General features: G+C 37.5%; 1 protein-coding gene across 50 annotated transcripts in view; it reads left to right on the forward strand.

The window, feature by feature from the left end:
• The window catches only part of LOC131440337 (calcium-activated potassium channel slowpoke), a 190,524-nt gene that overhangs the window by 22,690 nt on the left and 155,013 nt on the right, over positions 1–12,821 (forward strand). For 42 of the 50 annotated variants that reach the window (XM_058611567.1, XM_058611520.1, XM_058611542.1 and 39 more), the window contains exons 1-2: positions 3,275–3,295; positions 3,461–4,029. In XM_058611567.1, the coding sequence (XP_058467550.1) occupies positions 3,700–4,029 (330 nt within the window). In that variant the 5' untranslated portion in view covers positions 3,275–3,295; positions 3,461–3,699. Of the gene's footprint in view, positions 1–3,273; positions 3,296–3,460; positions 4,030–12,821 lie in introns of those variants that run through there. The other 8 variants (XM_058611523.1, XM_058611548.1, XM_058611550.1 and 5 more) reach the window with 2 other exon arrangements.

Raw genomic sequence — 12,821 nt, forward strand, 5'->3', positions numbered from 1 at the left:
TATAGAATTCGCTCAAACTTTAGAAAAATTTTTCGAGGCTTGGAGGGCCGAATTTCATATACCAATCGATTCAGCTCGACGAACTGAACAAATGTCCGTGTGTGTATGTATGTGTGTGTCTGTATGTGTGTTGTCAACTAAGAGGTTGAGATCTTAGAGATGGCTGGACCGATTTTGATCGAACTAGTCGCAAATGAAAGGTCTCCCCGTCACCCTGAACGCTATTGAATGGTTTTGAGATAGGATGTTTACTTTTTGAGTTATACGAAGTTTTATGTCAAAATTTTCAGTTTTTTGACAGTATCTGTCACACTTGGCCTTGAAAACAGAATATGTTTCTATACTTAGATTCCACACTGTAATAGCTATCTAACAAGCCATAGATTGTTAAAATCCGTCTATTTTTAACGGAGTTATCGACATTTTTGTATATGCGACTTTTCCCCCTATTCCAGCAGTAGGAGTTTTGAGCGCTGTATGACAAAGCAATGCTTGGGAGCAACGTGAAACACTATTTTTTATAATGTTACATACAATTGTTTCTAAGTACCAAAAAGACTATGTACAGCATCCTTTTTCATGACAATTTGCCTCGGACCGATTTTAGCACGGTTCGTTTTTGGCAACATAATTGTTCAAATATGGCATATGTAAACCAGATGATATCAGCATTTTCGAGTTGGAAGTAATTCCATAATTATATTGATTTAAACTACTTACAGCAATGAATGCTGGAATAACATAACTTCCATATACCATACGACTCAGTTCGTCGAGATCAGTAAATGCGTGTGTGACAAATAATTTCACTCAATTTTCTCGGAGATGGCTAAACCGTTTTCTACAAACTGAGATTCATATGAAAAGTAGTATACTCCCAAACAAGGTTCCTGAATTACGTTTGGATCCGACTTCTGATTGCGGAACCACAGGATGATATGTGAAACGAAATTAAAATAATGCAATTCATTTTTCTCGTAGATGGCTGAACCGATCTAAGATTCAAATGAAATCTAAGAATCAACTATGATTCAAATGAGAGGTCTTAAAATCCTATAAAACATCTTACTTTTTATTCAGGTCCGACTTCTGGTTTAGGATATACAGGGTGATGTCCATTTCACATAAATTAATCAGGTTTATCGGGTTTGCAGATTTGGATAGTCGATTACCAAATAAATTTATTTCAGTTTAGGCGGTATTCGTTTTTGGATTCGGAATGTACCCCCGAATTTTAATTCGCACTACAATTTCTCAAAGATGTCTGCACTGAATTTTGAACATTTTGAATCGAATTTGAACTATACAGCTTCTCAGGTGAATTTAACTGATTTCGGCTACACCGATTTTAGAATTCCGGTTCCAGTATCGAATCGTTTTTCAAAGCTCAATCATTTTCTCAAAAAAGCCCAAATCGAACTTCAAAAACAAAATTCAAATTAAAGGACTTAAGGTCCCATACAAAATTGGTGAATTTTATCCGATTCTGGAATTACAGATGATGAGTTTTTAAAATTAATACCGATATAGGAGATGTAAATTGTTTGGCGTATTAATTTATGGCCATTCGGATCATTTTGGTTTATGCTAGTTCCTGAATACCGGCTCTGGAAGTACCATAAAGAATGACGAAAAACTCTAAAGTGGAACTTACTTCGACATCTCATGGAATGTTCAATCGATTGTCACACGTTAAGATTGAAATTCGATACGATTTGCAGTTTCGACATTACAGGGTAATGAGTGATTAAAATCTCAATTTGCCGTTTAAAACGACGATAATTAAAATAATGTCATGAGAACTAAAACACCCAAGAATATCCATTCAAAAAACACATGCGGAGTGATAAAAAAAAGGTATCATCTCACTGCTAGGTGGATTAATCACGTTTTTAAAAACTGAATGCATTATACAGAAGGCATGAGCCATTTAGATAAATTTGCTTGTCGTACAACTCGTTTTCTAAGTTTTCTAATTTTAATTTATCATCCAATGTGTTTTATCAAGAATGACTGGACCCTTCTCGTAACCTCTGCCTGTTTTTTAGATTTCCGTTTTTATTGTGAAACAACAGTTACATTTTCACAGTCATGTGCACCTTGTATAAATTTGGGAGTTAAAGAATAAGCTTTTTTCCCCTTCAAATTATCAAAAGTTACATTTTATCCCAAACAAAACAAACAAATAATCAAATCTACGGTTTTTGGAATTATTATGTCAAATTTTCCACGCGGTTTTTTTTTCATGGTTTCCGCAATTAACACGGTTTTCTTTTACACGGATTTTTTAACACGGTACGTAACCCCCGTGTGAAAAGAGACCTTAGTGTATATCAAAACGCAAAAGTCGTTTCATGTAGGTACGAAAATTACATGTTTCAACTTATGCAAATATATCAGAACGCAAAAGCCATGTGTTGAATCAACTCTACACTGATAAAAATTTGCACGATCGATTCATGTGCAAACAGCACTTCAATTTAATATGATTTTTCATTTCAATACCTAACCAAAGCGATTTGTTTTAAGATTTCATGTGCCAATTCACTTCACGTGAATGTGACGTGTTTTGCTATTGAATCGGACTACATGTGTTAAACACTTCATTTTCTTGTGTAAATGAGTACAGCACAAATGTATGTGCAAAACGCTTGATTCTGTCAACTGTATTTCATTTGAAGCTATGTGGAAAACAATGTGACATTCGCATTATTTCCAAATTAATTTGTTTGTCCTAGTTCGAAATACCAATGTATACATTCTTGTATCTAATATTCCTTCCGAATTCTCAATCATGGGCTGGTTTTAGACGATTCTTAAAATTTCATGTTTTCATTTGATTACTGACTTACTTTTACTGTTGCGCACAACCTGTTCGACTAACTAAACACCATAACGTAATAATTTGTTGTGCACTCTTGTATTAAATATCGTAATATCAACAAGCTTGAGCGCATCAAATTTTAAAACCTCGCAAATGAAACTGGAGCGAGTCTAACGGTTCAGTGTTTTATTGATTGGTCTAAAACTGTCAACACATGAATAACGAAAGCAACGAACGAAACGCAACAAAACAAAGTTAGAAACAACGCAACCACTGACACAAACTGCATCGGAAACCATCCAAGCAAAAATATAGAATGTAAAACCAAGTCGCTGTGGAAACAGATTTGTTGGTTGTTAAATATGAAGTGATGAAGAAAGAGTTCCAAATTTCGTTGGAAAGAAAATTCGAAAAGTAATATCGCACTGCTAACTCACCAGTGAAAACCGAAAAATGAAACTGAAAATTCAAGTGAGTTGTTGCGTACGTGGGGGGAGTGAAGCGAAATACTGTGCGGAAAAGAATGGTCTCTCAGTTGGTTCGTTTGTGTGAGAAAAATTGAGCGTGATCATAGAGAGAGGAGAGTAATTGGAAATCTGCGAGAAATATCAAAACAATTCACTTTTTTCATTGCAGGAGAACAAAGTTAAATGAAGAAAAGTGACTAGTATAGTAGTTAAATAAGTGATTTGAAAAAAATAAGATAAAACTAAACAAGTAAACGAGTTCTCGACAGTTATAATCAATCAGTTTATCTGTGAATAGCGGCGGCGGCGGTGGCAAACCGTTGTGAAATGTCCAATGATTAGGAAAACGGTGTCCAGTGTGGAGTACGACGGATACGTTACGGATCCCCAATCGTTATCTGCTAGGGGATGTCGGGCTGTGACGACGAGGCAGCAGTGTTGACCACAGAGCTACCTGCAAACGATCTCGATGATTGTCTCAAAGTGCGAAAATGGTGGTGTTTTCTATTATCAAGTATATTCACATTTTTGGCTGGACTGCTTGTTGTGCTTTTATGGCGGGCCTTTGCCTTTTTGTGCTGTCGAAAGGAGCCCGAGCTAGCGCCAAATGATCCGAAACAGAAGGAGCAGAAAGCGTCCCGCCAGGGCAAGCAGGACTTCGAGGGTACGTTTATGACCGAAGCGAAGGACTGGGCAGGCGAACTTATCTCTGGTCAAACCACTACCGGAAGAATCTTGGTAAGTAGAACCACTTTTATCTATTTCTAAAATATGCTCAATCATTTTATTCTGGCGTAGATAATAAATCCTAATATACGAACACACGGAACAAATGCTATCAGTAGCAAGCGTGAAAAACAGACAGGAAAAAGTCTTATGAGTACAACTATAAAATGAAAATCTGCGAAAAAGTAATCGCAGAAACGGGACTTATGCGTTAACGGCCAACGTTTCAACCCTTCGCATTTCCTTCATATTCAAAGAAATTAAATATTTTTGGTATTTGTTCGAGCGCAAGACCAGAATGTGCCTAATGGGACCAATTGCTCTTCAAGGAAATTTTGACATTGATGAGTAAAATCGAATTTGGAAATAAAATTTTGTCATTTGAATTAACACATGGATCAATAAGTCCCGAGACTAAAGCAGAGATGGCGCTCGTAGTAAACCAGTAATCACGTCTTTCTAGAGTACTAACCTTTGCTTGAAACGGGTCAAAATTTTAAGTCGATCCGGGGGGCTCGGGTAGACCTGTGGGAGCCGTTACACCGGAAAATGTGAGTGAAGTGACAAAAATTATAATGAAAGATCGTAAAGTGAAGCTTCGTGAGATTGCTGAGATGACACAGATATCATATGGAAGTGTATTTACTATCCTTCATGAAAAATTGAGCATGAAAAAGGTTTTTTCCAAGTGGGTGCCGCGATTGCTTTCGATGGAACAAAAACACCCTGCCACAAGTCGATGAAAACAATGGCGAAATTGAACGAATTGGGCTTTGATCTGCTTCCCCACTCCCCATACTCGCCAGATTTAGCCCCCAGTGACTACTGGCTCTTTGCTGATCTTAAAAAATGCTCCAGGGAAAAAGATATGGCTCAAATGAGGAGGTCATCGCTGAAACTGAAGCTTATTTTGAATCGAAAGATAAATTTTTTTATAAACATGGTATTGAAAAATTGGAAAAACGTTGGAACCATTGTATCACCCTAAAAGGTGATTATGTTGATGAATAAAAAAAAATTTGCAGAAAAAATGTTGTTTCCATTGTTAGTCTCGGGACTTATTGATCCATGTGTTACAATCCTTTTGTTGCATTACATTGCTTGTGTGGAATGTAATTCGCAGTCGTGTTGAATTTGATCTGTCAATGTAGAGTTAAATTTTTTGATCCGGCGTCCTTAATTACCGTCCGATACCCACCCGGAAACACCGTCGATATCCGTCGGTGTTACCTTGAAATTTGTCAGCCAATGTTTCGTTGAAAGAAACCTGTGCTGTTTCATATGAAGGGTTCGGTGGATCCGATTGACACCCCTAGCAACAAATTATGTATCGATTACTGGTTTGTAACTAAAAATATAAGCAATTTCTATGGCAAAATAATGTGGGATAAGTAGCCGCAACGTAACATGTTGCTTGGGTTTGAAGTAAGTTTAAGGTTAGTTGATTGTTCTGTTGTAAGTGAGTCCCGGATCAGTCTAAGTCTCAACTCGCATTCCTTCTTAACCATCCAGAAGTGATTAGAGAAGGACTGGCTCGGATCGAAGTACACCAAAGTTTTTAGGGCGTTTCTTTACAAGAACCGTGACTCCATCCATGGTCTAGGATAGCACTAGAATAAGAATTTGAGATGTTGAAACCAACACTTGTGGGCAATTTACAAAAAGCGTTCGCCGCCTGTTGGACTTTTCGTCGGAATCTTTCACACGACTCCTTTTTTACAAGGTGAAATGCATTTACGCACAGAGTGTGGGACTATCCTCAGGACTACCACTGTATAATTGGAACTACCCACTAAAACACCTTGGATCTCCAACCCTACCTCCCCGCAACTAGCGTTAGGTATTACTTCGGGGTGGAAGGCTATGCATCGTCATGGACGTCTGCGTCGTTCTCTCCTACTTTTGGGCCATTTATCTCTCGATTTTGAGCCACTCGTTTCGCTACAGGGGATCGACCAAGAGGATGTCGAGGTTCGCTGGCGCCTCGACGACTCAGGTCTGGTCTACGTCGCGACGTCCCCGACGATGGACCCGACGCTCCCGAAATCCGTGAACGGTTCGAACGGCAGGATGCCTGAGTCGGTCCAGTGATTCCGGTTGGAGGATGACTTCCAGTTCACTGGCACCCCGACGATCCATATCGAAGTTACGTCGTAATCTATTCATCTAATCCCCGTCGAAGGACCTAGACTACGCCGATGGAGAGCTCCCCGACGAAAGAGTTTCTTCCGACACCGAGTCTCGTGTTTTGCCACACGAAACACTCGAATGAGTGTCGAGGTCGGTCCTGTGATTCCGGTTGGAGCGTGGCTTCCGGTTCACTGGCGCCCCGACGACTCAACTTCGATGCTGTGGATTCTACTCGGCTAGTCCCCGGCGAAGGATCTAGTCTACACCGATAGAGAGTTCCCCGGCGAAGGAAGTTCTCCCGACACCGACCATTCATGTTACGCCACCGGGACACTCGAATGAGTGCCGAGGTCGATCCGGTGATTCCGGTTGGAGCATAGCTTCCGGTTCATTGGCGCCCCGACGACTCGACTTCGGTGCTTTGGCTTCTACTCGGCTAGTCCCCGACGAAGGATCTAGCCTACACCGGCGAAAAATTCCCCGGCGTTGGAAGTTCTCCCGTAACCGTCGCTTCCGATACCCATGAACGGATCGATCGGTAGGATGCCTGGGTCGCTCCAATGAATCCGGTTGGAGGGTGGCTTCCGGTTCACTGGCGTCAGACGATCCATACCGGAGCTACGTCGCAATCTAGTCGTCTAATCCCCGGCGAAGGATTTAGACTACACCGACGGAGAGTTTCCCGACAGCGGAAAAATCTCTCCCGACGCTTGTTCGCTGATCCCTCTTTAGCGGCCGGCGGTCGCAGTTGCCTGTTGTTCTGCGCTCCAATTCCGCTGCAAAATGCCCGCGATCTAGGAGGTCGCGGTCGACACTGCGTTCCAGTTCTCCTCGCTGTGGCACATCCTCTGGACTAGGTTCTCTGGTGTAGTTTCTCTGCCACATACATCACACGACTCCTTAGCGACTAATATTTGTATGTCGTCCACGTAAACCAAGGTCTGTACGCCTTCAGGAAGGTGCTCATCACGAAAAAGGGTCACAGCAAGAACGGCTCCATTTCGCTCCGAAAAAGTTCGGGAGAAAAATCCACCTAATCTAACCGTGAAATTACGATTTTTAGATACAACATAAATCCTTTGACTCCCCATTGAAACAAATATTAGAACTGTTCTGCCGTTGCATCAGATCGGATCGGTCCGCCGAAGATCATTTTTTTTTTTGATTTTTATTTTTAGATGGTATCAAACCTATTTTCAATGACCCAAATAATTTATTTGAAATTTAGATTGTTTTGAATGATGGATACAACCGTAAAACAGCTACACAGATGAAAATATCTATTTTCATGTGCATATTTAGAACAGACAATTGAACATAAAGTTGCTTTACAAATGTGTACGTTTCAATATGATTCAATCGCAATACTAAGCGTTAATTGAAAGAGACAGCTCTATTCATTGAACATTCAATGCAATCCAATTTAGTTTTGCATCAATGATGATGTTCAATAAAACTTTCGACTCAACCCACGTCTATTCCATGTTCCCATTGATTTACATGTCGAGTAAATTTCATTGTTTCTTCCAGTGTGACTAAAGACAAAGACATCCTATTATCAAGATATCCAGCTCTCACACTTCACGAACAAATCGCAAGCAACATATTTTTTGCGATCACGGCGCCCTCAGGCGACTTCGCATCGAATCTCGTACATAGAAGTAGCGAAGAGAAATGTCAAATTCGTGCGCGCTAACATAGCAATACAATTACATATAATTGACGTGCCGTGCGATAACGTAGCTGAACTGAAGACTAATATCTCTCTAAGCTGACAGGGTCTGATAAAGACCACGTTAGACAATCATTTCTTAGATTTCAGAAAACAAAAACAAGAATCAATATGACTAAGGAGACTTATGTCGTTTTCGCTTGATGCCAAACCTAACCCAGTTTCCACTCTAACTGCTGTCAAATCGTTTGTTTGAAGCTAGTTTTGAACTTAGTTTTAACGTTGTTGAACTGAAAATCGAGTCAGTTTCGAACCAGATTTTTATATCAGGTTTGCTCAAACCCCCGTTGCCAAGTGTGAAAAGTGTTTGTTTGATAAAACTACCCTGGGCCAGTTTCAGTTTTCACAAGCAAAAACGGCATTAAATTCGTCATATAAACCTTAACCTTTTCGTCGTTTCGATGTTGGTATTAAAATGCCTTACTATTCACTATACAAGGTGTAAAACAAAAATGCAAAACTAGGCGCGTAATCTTTTTCTGTCATAATTTTTAACGATAATAACTGAGTAATTTGTTGTTGGATTGATATTACATAACTATCAATCGGTTCAAAAACATTTAACATAACATTTATGGCAACGTCGTTTCAGTATTTCAATAGCATACTATTGAAAAATTGGTTAGAATCGATCTATGTTTTCCTGAACCAATCACAGCATGCCATAATGATGTCATCCTTTCGATTTTAATAAAATTTATAAGTTAGTACGTACACTAATTCCCAACCAAACAACAAGTAAGTTTACAATTTTCCAACAAACAAAAATCACAGTATCTCGGAAGTAAATGATTTCTTAATGATAATAAATAAATCCAGTAGATAATAGATTTGAAAAGTCGTCAGTCGTATAGGAATTTCTGGTAAGGGTAGAACCAGTTATTATGAAAGAATTATAAAGACGGTACGACAGCTTAGTTGTTATTATTTGAACGATGGCTTTTTGGTCAAGTCTTGCTTTACAAAATATTTATTTTGCGCCCTTTCTCTTCATCTTCAGGCCCAATTGGTTTGGAATCCAATTGGTTAGGTGTACTGGGGAAGTGACTGTTGTAGAGTAGCCGTTTCTGTTTTCGAATATTTTCAATTTGTTGTTGTTTTGTCCTAAAGGTGAGGGATATTCATTCGAAACATCGGTCTTTAACGTAAAATAAATATTTTTTGAAGCAACACTTAACCAAAAAGCCATGTTCCTATAAATAATGAGAGTCAATTTTCTCACTCGCAAACAATGTATGCGCTTCGACTAGAAAAAATTTTAGATACTTAACAGTTCAACATAGTTATAAACCTATAACTTCGCATCCATTCTTTGGATAAAGTTCAATAGTTGACAATGGGAGCGCTGAATCTTTCATTTCAATCTTATCTTAGTTTCAATAGATGAATTGAAGATAATGTTTTGATTAAATATAACAAAATTTAAATTTTCTAAACACAAGATTTTCTAACACGAGAAACGCAAACATAGTATCGTGTTACTTCAATGGTGGAAATAATACTTATTATAATGTCTGTTTTCCACAGTGTATATGTATAGATTTCGACCCTAAAACCGAACGTTTATCACTTCCATCTATCCAAGCATAAACAATCAGCTCAACTATGCTACACGCAAAACAGCTCCTCGTTTTCCCTGAATTACTCTAACTGGGAGTTAAATACATAGCTCGTGTTAATCCCACCAACGAAGAAATTTAATTCTAGTTTACGATTCTACACTGGACACATGTCTAGCTCTTCAATGATTGTTTGCCGGTAGAATAGAGCAACCTAGAAAAACAACCTGTCTATTCTTTGTAACTATAAATCCAGGTCAAGAGATAAAAATACTCTTCAACCAGGAGCCACAAATGAAGTAAACACAAAATAAGTCATTTTCACATCACAATTTGGCATGCGCTTGTCAGTTTTTTTGGTAACGAAAATAAAGTCCGTATCAACAGCCGGTGTTTCGGGTCACCAGCAACAGTAGAAAAATTTGGGAGTAATATGATTTGAGCGTAGGTAGTTAAACGTAGTTTCATGTTTTTCACGAAAACGGTAATACCAAAGTTAGTGTTACTTCACCTTCTATACATTTAATGGTATAATTTCGAATCACTCAATCCATTCTTACCAAAATATAAAACAAAAGAAACGATTTTTTTCATTCATTGGAATGATTATTGATTGGATATTGGGTTTAATTTTTGAAGGTTTACTACAAAAAAAATCTATATAGTACTATGAGACTCATGTTTTCCATGCATTAGAACATATTCGTTTCTAATACGAGCTACCATGTCGTAATCATGATATAATATTGAACAATTCAATTCAACAATTAACATATACAAAAATCAAGATAGATTTCAGTACATTTTCCTCATCTAAGGCATCTTCACAAATTGTCATGTTAGTGAAAACTCATTAATACCACATATGACCAAGCGTCTCCATTTTTTTAAAACCGATGGCCGGATGAGCAAGTAAAATCTGCCGCCAACAAAAAATCATAAAAGTCCAAACAAATTGAAGCTTTCAAATGATTCTTGAATTTGAAATATTTTTTATCGAGCTTCCTTTTATTGCAAAAATTTTGCAGATTATTTATATTATAATTTTAATGGATTTTCGCGAGTGGTGATTTTTATCGTATAAATTTTAGTCTTGAAAGACGAGAAATAATATGGAAAAAGAAAACGAATTTCACCAGATGGATGCTTAAAAGCGCAAAGAAGTGGTAATAAAGAAATCTTTTGGAAATAATAATAAATACTTCAAAATGAATGTTGCACCAACCAATTTGGTTTGAAATATTGACGTAGTAAACCAGTAACCACGTCTTTCTAGAGTACTAACCTTTGCTTGAAACGGGTCAAAATTTTAAGTCGATCCGACCAGAAACAGCTGAGTTATCGAGGTTGGAGTAAAGTCGTTTTGTAGTTTGTTTAAAAAATGGAAAAACCCGAGTTTCGTGTTTTGATAAAACATTGCTTTTTAATGGGTAAAACACCGTGCAAGCGAAACAATGGATTGAAAAATGTTATCCGGACTCTTGTCCATCAAAAGCAACGATTTGTCGGTGGTTCGCCGAGTTTAAACGTGGTCGTACCGACACAAATGACGCGGAACGCTCGGGTAGACCTGTGGAAGCCGTTACACCGGAAAATGTGAGTGGAGTGACAAAAATTATAATGAAAGATCGTAAAGTGAAGCTCCGTGAGATTGCTGAGATGACACAGATATCATATGGAAGTGTATTTACTATCCTTCATGAAAAATTGAGCATGAAAAAGATTTTTCCCAAGTGACTAAATTGCTTTCGATGCAACAAAAACAGCAACGAGTCGATGATTCAGAAAGCAGTTTATCAAAAAAAAAAACGTTGGAACCATTGTATCACCCTGAAAGGTGATTATGTTGATGAATAAAAAAAAAATTTGCAAAAAAAATGTTGTTTCGATTGTTAGTCTCGGGACTTATTGATCCATGTGTTATCAATCTCCTATTGAAATCCAACTCCTACTTTCTTCTTTCGTCGCTTCAATCTTCAAGTCTTTCACTAAAGTAGCATAAATAACAAGAACCAAACACCATGCGTTTATTTTTTTATTTATTTGTCGTCAATCAAAAGTAGACCATAAGGATAATTACAATAATCGTCTTAAATTAGTAAACTATTCTAAATAGATCACTAAATAATGTATAATTTATTATGAGTTCAATAATTATAATTGGCTTACCGAATAGAACTGAAATATTGCTTTAGTTTGTTTTTTGACATAGTGAAATCGACTGCTTCTGAATGCTTGTTGTATACAGCCATCAATTGATTTATTGGCCCATTTTTTGCATAGTTTGTTCGCTGGTGGTTTGTAATAAAAATATTTCGATTTCTTAAAGGCCGAGATGGTATGTAAAAATTTAGTTTGGACAGGAGTTGACTGGAATCTACGCGATTCGAGACAATGTCATTTACAAATGAGACCATTGAAAATTCTCTGCGTTCTTTTAATGTTTGAATACTGATCAGCATACAGCGAGCTTTATAGGATGGAAGAGGAAGTCTTGTCCAACCTAATTTACGAAGTGCAAATAACAAAAATTGTTTTTGAACTGATTCAATTCGATCTTCCCATGTGATTAAGCAAGGTGACCAAACTAAGCTTCAGTATTCTAGTACTGACCGAACATAGGCAATGTATAATGTTTTAATTGTATACGGATCGTGAAAACAGTAACAAAATCGTTTTATGAATCCTAGCATGTTATTGGCTCTGTTTATGATTGTATTATAATGGTCAACAAAAGTCATTTTAGAATCTAGTATTATTCCTAAGTCCCTAATTCTTTCGCATTTTTGAACTGTTTGACTTCCAAGAGTAAGTATCAAGTCAGGTGTATTTCGTTTTTTACTGAATGTTATTCTACTGCATTTTTTCACATTTAGTTGAAGAAGACTTTTGTTACACCATGTATAAAAAGAAAGAATTTCTTCTTGATAAACCTTGGCATCCTCACTTTTCTCTATTTCTAAAAATAGTTTTATATCGTCTGCGTATATTAGAATTTTTATTTTTTTTAAAAGAAAGGAAATGTCGTTTACAAACAAGATAAATAAAAGAGGACCTAAATGAGATCCCTGGGGGACCCCAGAACTGACGTGAATGGGGCTCGACTTTTTACCCTTAAATTTTACAATTTGTTGACGATTTGTTAGATAAGATTCCAACCATTTAAGAAGACCTGGTAAGATTCCCAATTTCTGTAATTTGAACATAAGCATGGGTATGTCAACACGATCGAATGCTTTGCTGAAATCTGTATAAAGAGCTTCAATGTAATTTCCCTTGTCCATAGCCGTCAGGGAATAGTGGACGAATTCAAGCAAATTAGTAGTAGTGGAACGTCCTTTGAAAAATCCATGTTGCATGTGAGTAATTCTATTTTTTATTTG

The sequence above is a fragment of the Malaya genurostris genome, chromosome 1 (assembly GCF_030247185.1).
Source record: "Malaya genurostris strain Urasoe2022 chromosome 1, Malgen_1.1, whole genome shotgun sequence".
NCBI classification, from domain to species: domain Eukaryota; kingdom Metazoa; phylum Arthropoda; class Insecta; order Diptera; family Culicidae; genus Malaya; species Malaya genurostris.